Here is a 19,836-nt window from a genome sequence, read left to right on the forward strand (position 1 = left end):
AGTATACAGTTTGCAGTCATTCTCAAATGCCCAGCTCAGTACCTGTAATGCTTGCAGGAGGTTTCCTGCCATAAGTTTCAGTGATTCCTGCCATGATGGAGTAACACAGTTCCTTTCTGCATCAAATTTCACTGAGTTCAGCTTCCTTTGGAAAAGCAGCAGCACACAGTCCATTATTCTCATAATCAGGTGAGGAGGGCGAGCAAGTGTTCGCACTAAGGTTATGTCAGCTGGTTTAATTGTCTGCAATGTTTAGAGGAAATAGATTAATGATAATAAGATGGAGTACATTCCTTTATCACTCTTCCTGTACAGGAGAGCAGGCACCTGATCAGCAACGAGGTTCTGTACCAGACATTTAGAGTTTTTTGAAGGAAGCTGGATTTGAATCACTGCACTGAATTGGCTGGTCCTGCAGAGATGGTTTGAGAAGTAGACCATGAAAAAAACTTGTAAAATAGGATTTCAGTTTGACCACCCAATGTGTTCTTGCCTCCAAGTTATCTTGATGGACGGTGGGTCAATGAGGCAGAGGTTACCAGTCACGCCACCCAGCAATGGGGTAGCCAATTAATTGGGTAGAGGTTGTGGCACTGCTGGGATCTTTCTGACATGTCTCTATTGAGATCAGAGACTGACATTTGGAGGTGGTTTCCTGGGGACATGTCTTTGGGCCATTGGCCCCCTTTCTCACTCACCCCAGCACACGTCTGTTGCGATACGACCATCACAGTCATGGCTTCAAACCATCCAGTGGAAAGTACTCCTTCCACATCGTTGGCTGGCACCTTGACCATGCATGATTTACAATTATTCCCCATGCTGCAGAGTCGCCTCCATTTTGCATCAGCAGTGCTTACCTCTCCAAGTGGGTGGCTGCCGACTAGATATCGCTGTGAGCCCTTCAATTGGGCCTCCCATTTTCCTGGTCCGTCCACCATACCTAATTGGCCGGGGCTCCGAGAGGTGGCTTCTTAATTGGCTACCACAGGGAAGATCATACATACCATTCTGTCACAGTAACCTCTGGCTTCCCAGCCCAGAATTGGAGCCATCGTCTGGATCACAACCCAGTCAGGAAATTCAACCGAACTCGGTCAATATTGTCTTTCTATACAAAAACATCAAACCTTCCCGAACAATTTTATCAAGTTTGGGGATTCATTACATGGGTCAGATTCATTTCCTACCTGATTGTGGCACAGCATATTTGAAGAAAGAGTTATTTTTGAAAAAATTGTAAGCATCCAAAACTCTACGGGGAGGAACATTTAGTTTAGGCAGTCAGATTCACCTCAGTGAAAATATTTTCCATCAAACTGTCATACTCTTATAAAGAGATGTGATATGAGTAAACATTACCATTTCTCAGCCTTTCTTCTTTACTGCAAGATTGCTTCTCACCAGCAGTTTCAGACATTTTTATTGACGTTCTGCCCCACTGTACTGCTTTGAATGGTGAAGGGAGCAACAGTTTCCACTGATCATCTCTTGCTTTCTGTGTACAAATATCTTTTCGGAGGACAATGCAGAAAGGCCAATTCTGCCTCACAATGTCAACTCCCAGGTTACTCCGCACAAATGAGGATTTCACCCCATTACCATGCAGATGATCCAATTATCCTGTGTCTAAACAGGACTTGCTTCATCTCCAAGACCTACTGTTGTGGTAAAAATGCAATGTGTGTGTAAATAAACAAGGCCATCCCTGTAATTTATACTGATCCCAATGGATACATCCAAAGATGCGCAGGTTAGGTGGATTGGCCATGATCGTTGGGTGGGATTACGGGGATAGGGCTGGGGAGTGGGCCGAGGTAGGGAGCTCCTTCAGAGAGTCAGTGCAGACTCGTGGGCTGGATTCTCTGTTGGGAGTCCATCCCGGTACCAGTGAAAACGGAGAATTTGTCATGCCGTTCGCTGGCGCCGGGATTCTCTACTTTCACCGCTTGTCAATGGGAATTCCCATTGAAGCCACCCCAAGCCGCTGGCAAACTCTCGAGCGGGGTGTGTGCTGCCAGCAGGGGCGGAGATCCCACCAACAGCAAACGGCCAGAGAATTCCGACTGATGTGCCAAATGGTCTCCTTCTGCACTCTAAGGATTCTGTGGATTCAATAGTAATTATGTTGGCCAAGCGTCCAGGCACAGATGAAAGTGAACCCCGATGCAATAGTTGGTATTGACGGGACTGGTTTGGATGTCTGAGGGTAAAAAGTCCCCCCAATCTAACTGGATCATTGCACATGCTTTGAAATAATATCAAGAAGTATTAACACTGGAGATTGCATGCAGCAAGTCTGAAATGAATGAACATTTAAAATGCCTCAATGCAAGCAGATTTTTGAGCTATCATACTTTTATTATATTTTAGTGTGATTCCTGTTATCGAAATACCTTCACAGATACGACACTATGGGCACATTTCATCCAACAAATTTCTAAGTGTCATTTTGGGCGAGGGTGGCAGGATTTTTCCTTTCTGCTTTGTGGATGAGATCCAGACCTGGATTCACCCACACTCAAGTCATTTTTTGGGAGCTTGGGAGTGTCTCCCCGGTCTAACCCATACTTAGAAATGTTTTTCTGCAGTGGAGAGCTGAACTTGCCGGTGAGACCAGCTCCTCAGAGATAAGGCGCCATTTTGAAAGGATGCCCTGATCTTTAAGTGAGCTGGAGGGTGCCCCACACCCTTCTTCTATGGGCAATACCACCCCTCGCAGATATGGACATTACCCCCTCCCCCAATGAGGACACCCTGCTATAGGGTCACTGAAGGCCCCCCTCTGAGGCCCCCCATCATCCCTTTTGGCCCCCTTCACCCCCCCCCAACATTTATGAGACCCTTTGTACCCCCCTTCACCTGTCCACCCATCATACTCCCCTCACCACCCCTTTCAGGCACATGCCCACCCTCTGACCATGACCCTTGGCAGTACCAACCTGGCACCCCATCCTGACACACAGGAAGTGCCCCTGGAACCCTGGCTGTGCCAACCATGGTTCTGAGTTGGCACTGCCAGGGTATTTCGGTGCAAGAGTGCCAGGGTATTTCCTATCCTGACCCCGACTATCCAGGGGATCTAATGTCCTCTGAGACCCCCAAGTGGCCATCATGACTGGCCTCCACTTGTGAAGACAACTACTAATCAGCACCCAATTGAAGCCTCGCTGTTGCGGCGGGTGACTCCCAGGCGCTGGGTGAATGTGGCATTGGCACACTTAAATGAGCCATTATCATTATCTGGATCTCGCCCAGCAAGGGCCGGAACCATGAATTTAGGTACTCTCCTGGGATTTGCCCATCGTGCCCGGCTCTGTGCCAGATGCAATACAGTGGCCGAATCATACCCTACATGTTGCCCTTGCTCACCTGCAGTGCAGCCTCAGCTTCCTCCAGTGCCGGTCTGGCAGCTTCGAGTTTTTGCTCAGCCACTGCCTTATCTGCAGATATACTGTCCACAATCGCCTGGGCTCGGTCTTTCACCCTTTGTACTTCCATTTTCACTTTCTCTGAGGCCTGAGCCTTCAGAGTCACCTCTTTCAGCACCTATGAAACAACAGTTTATAAGTACCATTATTAAGTACTCATATTTGTAACTAGATTTCCTTCCAACTTCAGAATGTATTAATGTACCTCATCTTTCTGAAACATTAACCTTGCTTGTGCCATGTATACAGTGGTAGGAATACATTATCGCACATCCATCTTAGATGGCTGAGGGCATGGATGCCAATGATCAGGTAAAGGAAGTTAAATGATGCATAAGGCTAGAATTGGAGGAATGCAAACTTCTCAGATGGTTGAAACAATGGAGAATATTGTAGTATAAGGGTCTGGCATTGAAAGGGTTAATGTGGGACTGGGTCATGTAAAGGATCACATAATCCAAATCTAGAGGGCAGTGTTGTACTGGACATAGACTTGTGCAGAGGCAAACATGTAGACGACTCCTAGTTTAGACCTTATAGACTGTATTTATGTGCACAGTTATGATTGGATAACAGTCACTTACTATTAAACTAAACAAGACTCCCAACCTCTTCATGAAACTTAGCAAACTACACACAGCATCGTACAACAAAGATTACAGAGATAAAAGGCCATGCAGAATTTTGAAGATAAAAATTAGAATTTCAAAACTGCACGTGGACCCAGTGAGGTCAGTGAGCCTAATAGGTCACTGGGGCTTGGAGTGAGTTAGGGGATGAAATAAAGGGTTTTGGATGATCTTACAAAGGCAACCAGGAGAGAAATGAAATGGTTTAAGAAATCAGAGAATGCATTCTGGATCAGGCGCGAGCTTGCATCTCACCAATCTGTGGCATGTATTTTTTGGATCATCTTTCCTGAGGAGGGGGATGTTTGGATTTTGAAATACAACAGTACTGCTTGGCTTATCTGGCTTGTTGTCATCGTGCGACCTCGGCTATGAGGAAATCTCTGCAAGCTGCCACCTTACAATCAGTTCAGTAAAGATCTCTCACTGAGCCAGACGCGAAGAAGGACTGCTGTCTTTGAACATGAAACATGGTGCCAGGAGTGGAGGGAAAATAGAGTTCTGAAATCCTGGAAATGCTGCAGAGGAGATGCAGTTCAGAAAGGCAGACAGAAATGTTCAAATCTGCTAAAAGCTGCTGAAAAAGGTCAATGAAAAGCAAACATATACCGAAGACTGTAAGTAAAATACTGGATTAGTGAACATGTCACTAAACTTTACAATCACAGCTCCAGTATAAATGAAGGGCGATACGTGGAAGAACTGACAGTTTTACCACTTGCCAAGGCAAAACTTAATTAACAAGCTGGAACTGCTAAGAGTAGCTACAATTCTAACACTGCTGGAGAGGAACTGCCACAAATTGTATACCATCCCAAATCTAACCGACGGACAAAGATAATATACCATGGATTTGAAAAACCTTGAACAAATGCCTTGAACCCCAAGTGAACATTTCACATGAACGTCATGTATTCAACACTAGAGCTCAAGGTGAACAGGAAACCATTGATCAATATGTGATTGCAGAATCATGTGAATTTGGGCAGCTATAAGATGATCTGAGTAAAGGCCTACGAGTCCCCTCAGTACGAGCAAGTTTACTTAAAGAGAAGCATTACTTAAGAAAGCAACAGACTTGTGCAGAAATGTGGAGCCTGTAAATAGCCAGTTAGAGCCCACGTATGGCAGAGCAGACCAGGAGATGCATTACACTGAGAGACATTCCAGGTCGAAAGGGCAGAGCAACTGCAGACCAAGAGCAGGGTGTAAATACTGCAGAAGACATCATACAATGGAAAAGTAAGATTGTCCAGAATGGGGGAAAGCAGTGTTTTAACTGCAAGATGCCAAATCATTTCGCACCAAATGTTTGGCTGGAAAGAAGAAAAATAAACCTAAACAGATGCCCACAGAAGTGATATCGGAAGAAGAGTCTGACAAAAAACTATTGTCATGTGAGAGAACCTTTAAGAACTGGGTGTTTATTAAATAGCTGTAGTGGATGTACCTTTAAGAAATGGGTGTTTATCGAATAGCTGCAGTGATGTCAGAGTGTGGGTGGAGCTGGGCTGTCTGTCTTTCATTTTCATTTTTGAGCAGGCAGCAACAGAGTGTTTTTAGTTTCGTTTTGAGAGCTGGCTAACTGCAGGAAAAGCAAACAGCTGTATAAGACTGTCTCCAGATAATTTGAGTGATTTCAAAGTGATAACTGCTCTCAGTAGAGAATTTAAAACTGATCTCGGTGTTAAAAAGGGTATTTTGTCTTATGGACGTTGCAAGGAAAGATTAAGGGTTATTTATAGAATATTGTATCTGTGGGGATGATTGGTGTTGATAGCGATGGGAGCTCCCCATAACTACAATCTATTCAAAGTTGTGGGTCATGTGAACTCCATGATACACTTTGGGGTTCTCTAAACCCTGACCCATAACACTATACACAATACAACTGGTTGGTCCAGTCAGATTTTGTTAGGTTTATGCACTATTTAGCAACATTTCTGCATAATCTGTCATCAGCATGGTGAACCATTACGCAAACTCTCTGCCAAGGATGTGCAGTGATATTGGGGAACAGAACAAGTAGCAGCGTTCACGAAAATCAAACAACCAGTGACAACAACAGCATTAGTTACATAACGTCAAAGTGGACGTCACCGTGCAGCGTGACATCAGCAAGATAGGTCATGGGGCAAGGAAAACCAATCGCATTTGCATCCAGTGCACTAACGCAAACGGAACAACGTTACACTTAGATTGAGAAAGATTGCCTGGCTCTCAAATTCTCTTGTGAGCGTTTTCATCAATACTTGATTGGGAGAGACGAAATAACAGTGGAGCCCGACCACAAGCCACTTCAACTTTTTCTCAAACTGCTACTACCTGCTCTAAATTGTTAACAAAGAATGTTACTTCATTTACAGAGATATAATTTGGACATGACAAGCAAAAGCAAGGGAAACAGATGTACACCACAGACATGCTTTCAAGAGCAGTGCTCCCCATGAAGAAATTTTAGGATGCTACAACGGAATTCAAAATCTTCCGATTACCATTACGTAGCTCAATATGAACTTGAAGTCATCAACCCAGCAAAGATATTGGCCGGGATTCTGCCTTTTGGGGACTAAGTCTCCATGTCCTCCGGAAAACGGGCGAGAATCACTCTGGACTTTTTCCTCAAATGTCCGGGGTGATTCGCCGATTTCCAGGGGGCTAGCAGGGCCCCGGCATGCATCCCGCAGCTCTGGCTGCCGGCAGGGCCCTGCTGTCCAGACCGTGCAGCCGTGCACGCGCATGGCGGCCGCAAACGGGTCTGCGCATGCGCGTGGCGGCCGATTGCGGGCCTGGCCACTGCTGAGGCCCCCCCCCCGGAGTCAGATTTCCCCCTGCCCCCCACATGGACCGCCACCGGGGCCGGGGGTCCGAGCCCCCACCGGGTGGTACCAGATGTAAACCACGCTGGCGGGAGTCCAGCCGGTCGACCGCGGAGAATTGCTGCGGAGGCCTCTTCCAACGGTCCCTGACCAGCGCAGTGTTGACCGCGTGCACGCGACTGGCGGGTCTATGGATAATCGCGGAAGCGCTATCGCGCTGGATTTCCGGCATGAGCAGCTATTCTCCGGCCCCGCGCCGGGCACGATTCTGGCGCGGAGGGTCGGAGAATCCCGTCCATTGAATCTGGCAGTCAACCACCTTTCTCAAACCCAACATGATGCAACCTTCCAAGTGCTACACGAAGTAACGGTGAAAGGATGACCTGAGGGCATTATTGATACACATGTGGTCAGAAGAGCATGTTGGGCCTGCTGAGATTAATTGACAGCCCAAGATGGCATTCTGTTCAAAGGAAATAGAGTCTTCATCCTTAACAAGGTGAGAGGAGAGATGCTGAAGCACGTCCATGCAAGCCATAAAGGAATTGGATCGAGTCTGAGAAAGACAAGAGAAGTGGCTAAACATGAGCAATCAAACTAAAGACGACATGGATCTGTGCGTTGCCTGTAGTGAATACAAACTTAGACAAGCTAGAAAGCCATTGATGATGCATTATGTCCCAGATGGACATGGATGAAGTTGGGAGCAGAGCTCTTCACTACAGCAGGAATTGATTATCTTCTCACTGTAGGCTACTATTCTGACTACTGGGAGCTAGACTAGCTGACTTCAATGATGACAGGAAATATAGTGGAATGCCTGAAAGCACACCAGTCGGTAGGGAATTCCAGACATTGTGACGAATGACAATGGTCCTCAGTTCACTTCCTCAGTGAAGAATTCAGCCCGTTCATAAAGGATTGGGAAATTCAAATATCATCCCAGTCGAATGGAAAGACTGGGGTGGCAGTGAAAATTGCCAATGGAATCATCAAGAAATTGAGCAAATCTAGCGCAGATGTTCACAAGGTAATCCTTGAGCAGGGAAACACGCCGACTGAAGGAATGGAAAGTAGTCCAGTCCAAAGATTAATGTCATGCCGCGCACAATCTACTCTTCCAATAGCAAAAAACTACTGAAACTAGAAATAGCAACAGATGTGTGTGAAAAAATCAAGGTGAAATGACAGAAAGCCAAATTTCATTTTGATAAGACTGCCAAACCTTTGCCAGACCTGAGCATTGGACATCCAATCAGGATACAAATCTTCAACGTTCTCAGCAGGAGTCAGCCCACGTAGCAACTTGGGACATGTGCGAGGAAGTTTTCACCTCAAACATATGCAGTAGAAGTAAACAACCAAATATACCAGTGCAACAGCAGGCACATACGATCAATGAGAGAAGCTGTTCATTCACTGCAGTCAGCCAGACAAGGGGAAGGGATCTCACCAGTAGAACTGATTCCAGAACTCCCATCAATCCCAGAAGTCCACGGCCGGGATTCTCCGAGCCTCCGCGCCGAAATTGCGCTCGACGCGGGGTGGAGAGTGGGGTGTCAGACCCGCGGCCCCAGTCGGGGGCTGTTGAAAGAGGCTGCCGCGGCGATTCTCCGCTATCAACCGGCCATATTCCTGCCGGCATGGTTCCCATGTTGTTTCACCCAGCTGGGGCTCGGACTTACGGCCTGCTGGCCGTCCTGGTGCGGGTGCGGGGGGGGGGGGGGGAATCAGACTCTGGGGGGGCCTCCACGACAGACAGGCCCGCGGTCGGGGGCTACCGATCAGCGGGCGTGCCCGATCTGGGGGGGGGGCTCCGCCATGTTGCGCGGGGGCTAGCGCGAAAATGGCCACCGTGCGCATATGCGGACCCGCGGCCTGAAGTGCAGTGCCCCGTATCGGCAGCAGGAGCTGCGCGACGCACGCCGGGGCCCTGCTATCCCTCTTGAAACCGGAGAATCACCCTGGATTTTTTGAAAAACGTCTGGTGATTCACGCCCGTTTTCCGGTGGACATGGGGACATAGCCCCATTTTCGGAGAATCCCGGCCCACATGTCGCCAACATTGGAAATGGTCCAACACGTTACCACGGGAATGATGCTCTCCACACAGGGAACAGATGAACAGCCAATGACAACGTGGGTGTGTGACATTAAGAGACCTGCACAAATTAAAGAAAATAGGTGGGATCTACTGCCCCCCCCCCCCCCCCACCCCCGTCCAACAAAAGGACAGCCTGTATAGCGACTGACCCAGGGGGACGATACGTGACGGTTAGCGGGATCCTGGAAGGGACACCGGTGGTTCTTGAAAATATATTCCCCCCTAACTGGGATGACACCGACTTCATTAAAAAAGACAGTGGAGGAGATCCCCAATCTCGGCACCCGCCAGGTCATCATGGGGGAGACTTCAACTGTGCACTGGACCCAAGATGGATAAATCCACCCCAGCTCGGAATACTTCCTGCTGCACAGAAGCGTGAGGTAGGGGTGCCCAATTCATCGCCACTATTTGCCCTGGCAATCAAGCTACTGACTCTCACCCTCAGGTCATCGAAGGGGTGGAAAGGCATCAGTGAAACAGAGAGCACAGAGTCTCACTCTATGAGGATTACCTGCTCCTCTACGTCTTGAACTCCCAAGCCAGCATGGGAGGAATAATGGAAGGTAGTTCAGAGCCTTCTCGAGGACAAACGTAATCTGAGCAAGAGCAAAATCTTCCCCGTGAACCCACAGGGAGGAGGGAAGAACCAAGAGCTTGGGACACTGTTGTTCAAACTAGCCCAAACCAAGTTCCGATCCAGATAGCCCACGACTGGACACAGATCCATAAGTGAACCTGTCAAGCCTATTGGAAGAGATAATGAGAGACCTGCAGAGGTGGGACTCACTCCTACTCACCCTGGCGGGAGACTACAAAAATGAACGTGCTGCCAAAATTCCTCTTCCTATTCAGATCCCTCCTGATCTTCATCCCCAAGGCCTTCTTCATCAAGCTAGATAAATTAATTATGTCATTTGTGTGGGTGGGAAAAAAAACCCAGGATCCCTAAAAGCGTGCTGCAAAGAAGGAGGAATATGGGGGCTTGACCCTGCTGAACCTCCTATTTTACCAATGGGCGGCAAACGCAGAAAGGGTATGGGAGTGGAAGAGAGAGCCAGAGGCGGAGTGGGTGCGAATGGAGGAGATCCCGTGTATGGGGATTTCCCTCTGAGCACTGGCCACTCCTATTTCTCCCAACCAAATACTCAAGAAGACCAGTGGTGGTTGCCATGCAAAGGACCTGGAACCAACTCAGGCGCCATTACAATCTTGGTGCAATGTCCACTACGACCACCCTCTGCAAAAACCATAAAGTCACCCTGGCAACAATAGATGCCTCCTTTAAAACGTGGAGACAGGGCGAAGGTGTACTGTTCATAGATGGTAGAGTAGCGAGCCTGGAACTAACAGAAAAGTTCCAGCTCCCGAAAGGAAACAAGCTCCAATACCTACAATTAAGGAGCCTCCTCTGCAAGGAGAGCTCAACATTCCCCCAGCTACTTCAACACACCCGACCGGATAGACTTCTAGCATCGGGCGAATTAGGGACAGTAACTGCACTGACCCAAATTTTTAATTCCTCTCTGACCACGGGTGAGGTGCCAAAGGAGAACAGCTAATGTGCTCCCACTATTTAAGAAAGGTTGTAGATACTAGCCAGGGAACTACAGACCAATGAGTCTCACATCAGTGACAGAGGAACTATTGGAGAAAATTCTGAAGGAAAGAATCTATCTCCACCTGAAGAGGCAAGGTTTGATCAGGAATAGTCAACATGGCTTTGTCAGAGGGAGGTCAAGCCTAACAAATTTGATTGAATCTTTTGAGCATGTGACAAGCTGTGTAGTTGAGGGTAGTGCAGTTGAGGGTAGTATAGTTTACATGGATTTCAGCAAAGCCTTTGACAAGGTCCCACATGAGAGACTTATAAAGAAGGTAAATACACATGAGATACAGAGTAACTTGATAAGGTGGGTTCACAATTGGCTTAGCTGTAGGAGACAGAGGGTGATGACAGATTGCTTTAGTGACTGGAAGCCAGTGTCCAGTGGCGTACTGCAGGGATCTGTGCTGGGCCCCTATTGTTTGTCATTTATATAAATGACAAAGATGACTATGTGGGGGATAGGATCAGTACGTTTGCGGATGACACAAAGATTGGCCGGGTGGTTAACAGTGAGGTTGAGTGTTTTAGGTTACAAGAAGATAAAGAGGGGATGGTCAAATGGGCGGATAAGTGGCAGATGGAATTTAACCCTGAAAGTGTGAGGTGATACCACTTTGAAAGGAGTAATTTGACAAGGATGTATTCAATGAACGGCATAACACTGGAAATTTCCGAGGAACAAAGGGACCTTGGTATGTTTGTTCATAAATCTCTGAAGGCAGAAGGGCAGGTTAATAAGGTGGTGAAACGGGCTTATGGGACACTTGTCTTGCCCAATCGAGGAATAGATTACAAAAGCAGGGAGGTCATGTTGGAATTGTATAGATCTTTGGTGAGGCCACAGCTGGAGTACTGATCGCAATTCTGGTGCAATTCTGGTCGCCACATTATAGGAAAGATGTGATTGCACTGGAGGGGTTGCAGAGGCATTTCATCAGGGTGTTGCCTGGGATGGAACATTTAAGTTATGAAGAGAGATTGGATAGGCTTGGGTTTTTTTACTGCTGGAACAGAGAAGACTGAGGGGTGACCTGATTAAGGTGTACAAGATCATGAGGGGCACGGACAGGGTAGATAGTGAGCAGCTATTCCCCTTAGTTGAAAGGTCAGTTATAAGGGGACACAAGTTCAAGGTGAGGGGCAAGAGGTTTAAGGGGGATTTAAAGAAAAACTATTTTACCCAGAGGGTGGTTACGGTCTGGAATGCATTGCCAGGGAGGGTGGTAGAGGCGGGTTGCCTCATAGCCTCTATAACGTACCTGGATGAGCTCTTGGCACATCATAACATTCAAGGCTATGGGCCAAGTGCTAGAAAATGGGATTCGGTAGTCAGGTCAGGTGTTTTTCATGCGTCAGTTCAGACTCGATGGGCCGAAGGGCATCTTCTGCACTGCATTATTCTGCAATTCTGTGATGTACAGATGAATATTACAAGAGGTATGGGCCGCTGGACATGACACAGAAAAGGTGGGAGGAAGAGCTAGCCATGGAGATAGGGGGAGGACTCTGAATCAAAGCACTATGCAGGGCGAACTCCACTTCCTCCTGCGCAGGGCTGAGCCTAACTCAGCTAAAGGTAATGCACAGGGAGCACTTGACCAGAACACGCATAAGTGAGTTCCTCCCGGAAGTGGAGGACAAATGTGTTAAGGTGCCAGGGAGGTCCGGCCAACCACACCCAAACTTGTCAGGTACTGGGCCGCCATTTTTAAAGCCATGTCCAGGGTTGTGGGATGAGTTTGGAGCCATGCTCGCTGGTGGCAGTCTTTGGGGTGTCAGAACAATGAGGACTTTTTATGGGGAGAGGGGCAGACATCCCAGCCTTTGCCTCCCTGATCGCCCGCCAGAGACTCCTGCTCGGTTGGAGATCAGCAGTGACTGGCTGTCCGACCTGGCGGAATTCCTAAAAGTGGAGAAAATAAAATTTACCAACAGGGGATCAGAAGAAGGCTTCCACTCCACAATACATGGAGGCAATTCAACAACCTCTTTGAGGACCTATTCATGGCCAGCAACTAACTAACTAAGCGGGGGGTGGGGGAGACACAGGGAGGACGGGGGCGGGGGGGGGAGGGGGGGGGAGAGACTGAACTAGACAGGGGGAAAGAAGGAGGGGGAAGAGAGGAGAGGAGGCAACACCAGGGGTAACTAGTATAGAGGGAGTAAAGGATTCTGAGGAAGGTGGGGACGGTACAAAAACCATTGATTATGCCACGGTAACTTATAGGTTACGTCTTTGTTGCCTCAATCACACCTTTAATATGTTTTAATACAAGGCGGTAGCATGTATATAGTTAATGGTATGTTTGTTGTAACCAACCATTTGGATTTTACTGTCAATATGCCTCGTGTTCTTCTATTTGTTTCCTGTGTTTTCTTACCTTTTTTTTGTTCTCGATACTAATGAAAATCAATAACAAATACTTTTTAAAAAAGTCAGTTACATGTGATCATGCATGCAAAAGTGCCTTCTGTTTGTTAGGAAAGAGGAATGTTTGGGTTTTGGAATGCAACAGGACTACATGTCCTATCAGGCTTTCTGTAGTCATGTGACCTCTGCCATGAGGGAATCTCTGTAAGCTGCCATCTTACAGTCAGTCCACAAAAGATTTCTCACTGAGAAACACTGCTGTTTTTGAACACGAAACATGTACGTTTTTAACCATTCCAAATGTTTTGGTAGATTTGGATTGAAACGCCCTGACTGAAACACAGGACCCAAATTCAACTTCCAAAAGTTATTCCAACACTTGCTGCGAAAGTACTCTTGACAACAATTTTCAATGCATTGTATTCATTCTTAATGAATATTTAAACCTTGCACAAAGAGACTGATGCACGATCAATCACGACTGAAGCGAGATTATAGTCCAATTGAAGGCTTTAATGAACAAGTAGTTACCCCAGCAGCTCCGGTACAGAATGACTGCTGTGGGTGAAACACAGACTCTTATGCTCCGCCTGCTGGGCGGAACCAGCAGGCAGGTTCTACCACTCATACTACAGTATAATGTACATCCCACCTAGGTACCGTGATACCCCTAATATAGCCTACCACAGAGACTAATTATAAGAAAATGTTCCTTTATCGTGCAAGAGCTACATTAATCATTTGTCCCTGGTACTATTGTAGGATACTGCAGCATTGGTGTTAAAGTTGGTTAGAAACAACTGTACATATTAATGATGGTACTTAAATACAGGCATTAGTCTCCATCATTCATGAACAACAGATTTGTGGCATCGTACAAAAATTACACAATTAGTGCTGATTCAAAATCAATATCGGAATATTTGGCACAGATAATCATTTTCAAATACATCTTGCATTAAAAATTGTCCAGAGACTAATACTTTAAATCAACAAAAAATGCAACCGATGCATTTTAGCCTCTCTTCATTGTTGTTAGTTACACATCCCCTTACCATATCCGCCTTGTCATTAGCTATTTTAAGTTCTTTTTCTTTAATTTCCAGTTCTTTGCTGAGTGCCACAACTGATTCTGAGGCTTCTTTCAACTTCTGCAAACCAGTCTTCATTCTTTAAGAGAAAGAGAAGACAAGAACATTGGTCCCAGTTTCATTCATGTCTTTAACTAACAGAAAGAAAAAAAACCCAAATATGACTGAATAAAATGGCCAACCTGAATGTTAAATTTAGTTTTCATCCTCTTTGGTTTCAGTGATGGCTCAGTGGTAACATTATTATCTGAGACAGAAGCTCATGGGCTCAAGTCCCAGCCCAGAGACTTAAGTACAAAAAGCTAGGCTGAGACTCTAATACACAACTGAGGCAGTGCTGCATTGTTGGAGGTGCTGTTTTAGGATGAGACACTAAACAGAAGCATTGGTTGCCCTCTTGGATGAATTTAAGACATCTCAAGGCACCAGAAGAGAAGCAGGTGAGTTCTCATGATGTCCCGGCCAAACTTTACCCCTGATTCAACATCATTAAGAAATAGATTAGCTGATCATTTATTTACTCCTTGTAGGAGTTTGCTGTGAACAAATTGGCTGTCGCACTTTCTACATTACAACAGTGACCTCTGGCAGAATTTTGCCGCTTAATGGCAAGTCCTGACATGTGGCCTAAAGTGGGAGGCATGCAGCTGGTCCCGGTGTGGCATTTTGCTCGTGGTCAATTAATGACAGCAGCCAGGCAGAGGGCTGGACAGCTCAGCAGCGCCATCGGTAGTGGTGGCCTTTGCTGAGGCTGCAGCTACAGGGGGAGTATGCCTTAATGGTGGGACACTCTCCAAAGACAGAAAAATTAGGTTGGGGGAAGCCAGAGCCAAGCAGCGAGGCTCAGTGATCAGAGCGCCTTTGCCACAAGGTAGCCATTGCTGTTCAAGGTACTATTCGTGGTGAATGGAGCACCCATCACGGAATGCCTCCCTCTAAATCTATTAGAAGGCCCAAAGGTTTCAACTAATTGTCTACCCACACAGTGTAAATGCCCTTAATTGGCCACTTAAATGACTCAATTTCCCACTGGGTGGGTGGTTGTGCCAACACTTTTCCCTCCTCTGGCTATATGGCATGGTGGTGGGAAGATGTTGGTGACCTTCCCCGGCTGCTCCTCACACCATTTGTCTTGCTTACCCATCTCCCAGCCTGTTTCCAATGGGCTGAGAAAATTCAGCCCGACATTTGAAAGGTACTTTATTGGTTGTAAACTGCTTTAGGATGTCTTTGTAAAAGGTTCCATATCAATGTAAGTTCTTTGCTTTCTGATTTTGCAAAATACACATAATGCATTTTGAAAATGAACAGAGAATGCATATTGCAGCATGAGCCTGCTTACGTTACCTTTCTGCCACAGTCTGCAGTTCGGACTGTTTCTCCTGATATACAGCTTTATAGCTCTGAATGAAGGACAGATAGGATTTAGGTGTAACGTGGGTTGACCGCCGGAATCTGTCAATGCAAAATCAAAGCTAGTTATCCAAGTACAATTTAAAATGTCGTAAGTGACATTTTCAGGAGCACAATTTACTCCCTGTTAGTCATAACTGCTGCAGAAAACATTTTATGACAGTGTTATTAAATACATTTAACACACATATTTAACTAAAACTTTAGCTAACCGTTGATCATCCTTTTACGCCTTGTTAGAGGCTAATTCGGTGGTTTGTACAGAAACCGGTGTGCAACGTATTTACCAAAATTGAATTAATTCTTCCTCTCTCCCAACTGAAATGACCATAAGAATTGCTATTTTCAGGTCAATACTTCTCAGAATACAATGTAACTAATTTAAATAAATAATCTGAATAAATGATAAAAATATAAATATGGCCAAACACTAAATTATTCTAACGAGTTTGCAATAAAAGGGACTTTCCTGGGATGGCTTCAATAAATATCTGGGATAAAAATTAAGGTTAATGAACAAAGGAAAAACTAATTCTTGAGATATTTCCTAGATGAAAGATCCATGCTTCAGAATCCATGCTTCAGTATCCATGCTTCAGTATCCATGCTTCAGCATGTAGCTAAACAGATTCACCTGCTAGCCATAAATTAAACAGTGAGCATAACTATGGATACCTTTTGCGACTGAAGAACCACTGAGCTTCAAAGTTTCGAGGTGATACAGCAGGTCATTACGCTGGAAACTGAGGTAATGATTGCTCAGGTTTTGAAAATATTGCTATCCCCTTGATGCTAATTGTGTTTAAGGTATCTCCTCTACATGAATTACTGCCCTTTTAGGTGGCATGGTGGCACAATGGTTAGCACTGTTGCCTCACAACGCTGAGGACCTGGTTCGATTCCGGCCCTGGGTCACTATTCATGTGGAGTTTGCACATTCTCCCCGTGTCTGCGTAGGTCTCACCCCCACAACCCAAAGATGTGCAGGGTAGATGGATTGGCCATGTTAAGTTTGCCCTTAATTGGAAATTTAAAAAAAAATGAATTACTGTCCTTTTCATGTTTACAGGTAGACAATGTTGGAGTGTAGTGTAAAAATATCATAAGTAAAATGTCCGTTGCGGGTAAACAATGGATTTTACACTGAGGGCAGTCTCCCTGTATCGCAGCCCAAATCTTGAGGGTGAACCCATCTTTGCTCAGTCAGCTCACTCGACATGAATCTTTCAGGTGAAAGTCCTTTAAATAGTATGAAGCAGGACTTCTGTCCATCTCCAGGAGGCCATTCCACCTCATAGCGCTGCTGCTCAACCGGAGGCTGGCAACTCTGCATATCAGCAGTGCCAAGCAGGAATGATGTCCAAAGACGTGCATGTTAGATGGATTGGCCATGCTAAATTGCTCCTCAGTGTCCAAAAGTATAAGTGGGGTTGGCTGTGGGCCTAGGTAGGGTGCACTTTCGATGGGTCAGATCGGACTCGATGGGCCAAATGGCCTCCTTCTGCACTGTAGTGACTCTACGATACTACTGTGTGGAGGGGCCTCCAACTAACACAGGGGTCCTAGGAAAAAGTTATCTCCCCTTCATTGACCAGAGGCCCCGCAGATTAACCCTGTTAGGCTACATGTTAGCACAAGCCTCTCTTGAAGCATGTCATATCAGATCTGTGGTGGGATGAGCCCTTTAACTGGGCTTTAATTGTTAGGACATCAATGGGTGTACAGGTGGATGACCCATCTGACACCTCCAAAGGCTGTCCATAAACCTGTGGAGGAGGCAGGGCCAGGTGTACTAGCAGCAAGTGGCATGGTGCCTTAAGTTATGGGTCCACCTGTTTGTTTTCTCTCCTCGGGTTGGGAGGGAGCATATAAAATTCGAACTAATATTTCAATTAGCCATACCCTGAAAACAAATATTGAAATGTTCTTATTCATACTATTTAGATGTCAGCACCTTAAATTGATAGATTCCAATATTTTCCACCTGTAATTTTCCTCAATTCATTGGTTAATTATCAATCAGTTGATTAACTCACCTTTCAAAGTACAACACACATTTCTCTGCTACGCCATCTTGGAAGGTACCCATACACTCCACCACTTGCTGTTTCACTTTTGTGGTGCAATCAATCTCAAATGAGGACAGGAAGTGGTCGGACACTAAAGGAAAACAATTAGAACTATTAAAACCTTGGATGTAATTCCACAGTGGATTTTATAAACAAACAAGATCCCACCCAGAATCAGCTTGATTGAGAGACTTGGTTCTCTGTTGAAAGGGATCACTCACGAGGAAGCTGTAGTCTCAGGAGCAGCTAGGAAGCCTCCTACAACGCAAGTGGGTGCAATTGGTTATGGATCTTGGGGAGGAGTTGAGGGTGTTGAGTCCCCAATCCCAGAAAGGAATCAGATCTGGAGGGATTTCCAATTGGTCTTTGGATGGGACCGGGCCAATGATAGAATGTCGGGCGCGATTTAACGGCTGCGTTGAGCTTAGGTGAGAGCACGATGAGGTTGTTAGATCGCAGGAGAGGCAAAAAGCGAGAACCATGCGAGGCACCGATCGGTTTGCGATCTAACTGGCCCATTCCCATTGGCAAAATCAGGAACCTGCCATGGTGTGGGGAGAAACCAATAATCACCACTTAAGTCCAATCTCTAATCAATTAATGGGAGTGACCCCCCCCCCCCCTCCCTCCCCAAACTAACGACCTCCCATGATCTAACCTCCTCCCCAGTAAATGGTCATGTGGGCGCTGATTAGTACACCTTTTTTAAAACGTGAAGCTGGTGGAAGGGGGACTTCCGGTAGCAGCCATGTCCGAATAGGTCGAGCACACGGCAGCTCCCGCCGGGATCGGAGTTTCGGGCCTTTAAATGGAGCAGCAATGGCACTTTGGTGGTGATTCCCGGCGTGGCAAAGGACGCTGGAGAGGTTCCCCCACTGTTGCATGGAGGGAACCAGGAGCGGGGCCGTTAAAAAAGCGATTGCGGGGAAGCGAGCGGGAGGATAAAATGGCGGCTGGCATGGACCAAGCAGCATGGGCCCAGTGGTTGAGAGAGCAGCAAGAGTTTTTGAGAAGCTGCTTCGCAGAGCTGAAGACGGAGATGCTGGCCCCTATGAAGGCCTCCATGGAAAAGATGGTGGAGACTCAGAAGGTCCAGGTGTAGGCGATTAAAGAGGTGGAGAGGAAGGTATCTGATAATGAGGATGAGATCCTGGGCCTGGCAGTCAGGGTGGAGGTGCACGAGGCCCTACACAAGAGATGGCAGGAGAGGCTGGATGACCTCGAATATAGGTCCAGGAAGGTGCGGAGGGGGCGGACGTGAGCACGTATGTGACTACAATGCTGGGGACACTGATGGGTGCGGGGGCCTTCCCGCGGCCCTTGGAACTGGATGGGGCGCACAGAGTCCTCGCGAGGAAATAGAGGGCGAATAAACCACCGAGGGCAATGGTGATAAGGTTCCATCGCTTCACAGACAGGGAGCGTGTCTTGCGTTGAGCAAAGAAGGAGCGGAGCAGTAAATGGGAGAACGGCGAGATTTGCATATACCAGGACTTGGGAGCTGAACTGGCGAGGAGGCATGCGGGTTTCTACTGGGCCTAGGCGGTCCTCCGCAGCAAAGGGGTGAAGTTCGGGCTCCTGCATCCGGCGAGGCTTTGGGTAACATACAAGGACAGGCACCATTATTTTGATATGAGGTGTGGACATTTATTAAACATGAAAAGCTGGACTCGAACTAAGGGGCAGCTGCACGTGGGTGAAACACTCTGGCGGGGATGTGTAATCGGTTGTTGGCCTGATGTAAGATTCGCAGTAGAATTTAAGTTGTTCGCTTTTCTTTTTCTGGGGTTTCCCTCCCCTTTTTCTTATTCTGTGTTTCTCTCAGGGCGCGGGGTAATGCCCAGGTTGTGTTTTTCGTTGCACGGGAAGAATCTGGATGGCTTTTGCCCTCTTACCCTGTGGGGGAGGGGGGCTTGAGGGCCCGAAGGAGGAGACAATAGTAAATTTGGAGATAGAGGCGGGAGCAGCCGGGGTCAGCATGGGTCAGCTGACTTACGGAAGCGCAACGGTGGGGGGGGAAATCAGTGCTAAGCGGGTGCTTGGCATGGGGGGTTGGGACTGGGGGTGGGGGGGGGGATGGGGCGCTGCTTTTCTGACTGACGGGGAGCCAACTGTTGGGGACGGATGGAGAGTCGGGTTGGGGGGCCTCCGGCGGGAGGGCTGGAGCGAGCAGGGGGCACGGGCACGTGGCTGGCCAAAAAAGGGAGATGGCTAGTCGGCAGGGGGGGGGGGGGGGGGGGGGGGGGGGAATTAACCCCTCCCCCCCCCACCCCCCGTCCAGGCTGATCACGTGGAATGTG

General features: G+C 47.1%; 1 protein-coding gene across 1 annotated transcript in view; it reads right to left on the reverse strand.

The window, feature by feature from the left end:
- Positions 1-19,836, reverse strand: part of LOC119971355 (dynein heavy chain 5, axonemal-like) — a 461,705-nt gene that overhangs the window by 157,351 nt on the left and 284,518 nt on the right. The window contains exons 56-60 of the mRNA XM_038806777.1: positions 17,504-17,627; positions 15,402-15,509; positions 14,019-14,133; positions 3,373-3,549; positions 43-243 (exon numbers count right to left, since the gene is read on the reverse strand). Of these exons, the coding sequence (XP_038662705.1) occupies positions 43-243; positions 3,373-3,549; positions 14,019-14,133; positions 15,402-15,509; positions 17,504-17,627 (725 nt within the window). The remainder of the gene's footprint in view (positions 1-42; positions 244-3,372; positions 3,550-14,018; positions 14,134-15,401; positions 15,510-17,503; positions 17,628-19,836) is intronic.

The sequence above is a fragment of the Scyliorhinus canicula genome, chromosome 9, assembly GCF_902713615.1.
Source record: "Scyliorhinus canicula chromosome 9, sScyCan1.1, whole genome shotgun sequence".
Classification (NCBI taxonomy): domain Eukaryota; kingdom Metazoa; phylum Chordata; class Chondrichthyes; order Carcharhiniformes; family Scyliorhinidae; genus Scyliorhinus; species Scyliorhinus canicula.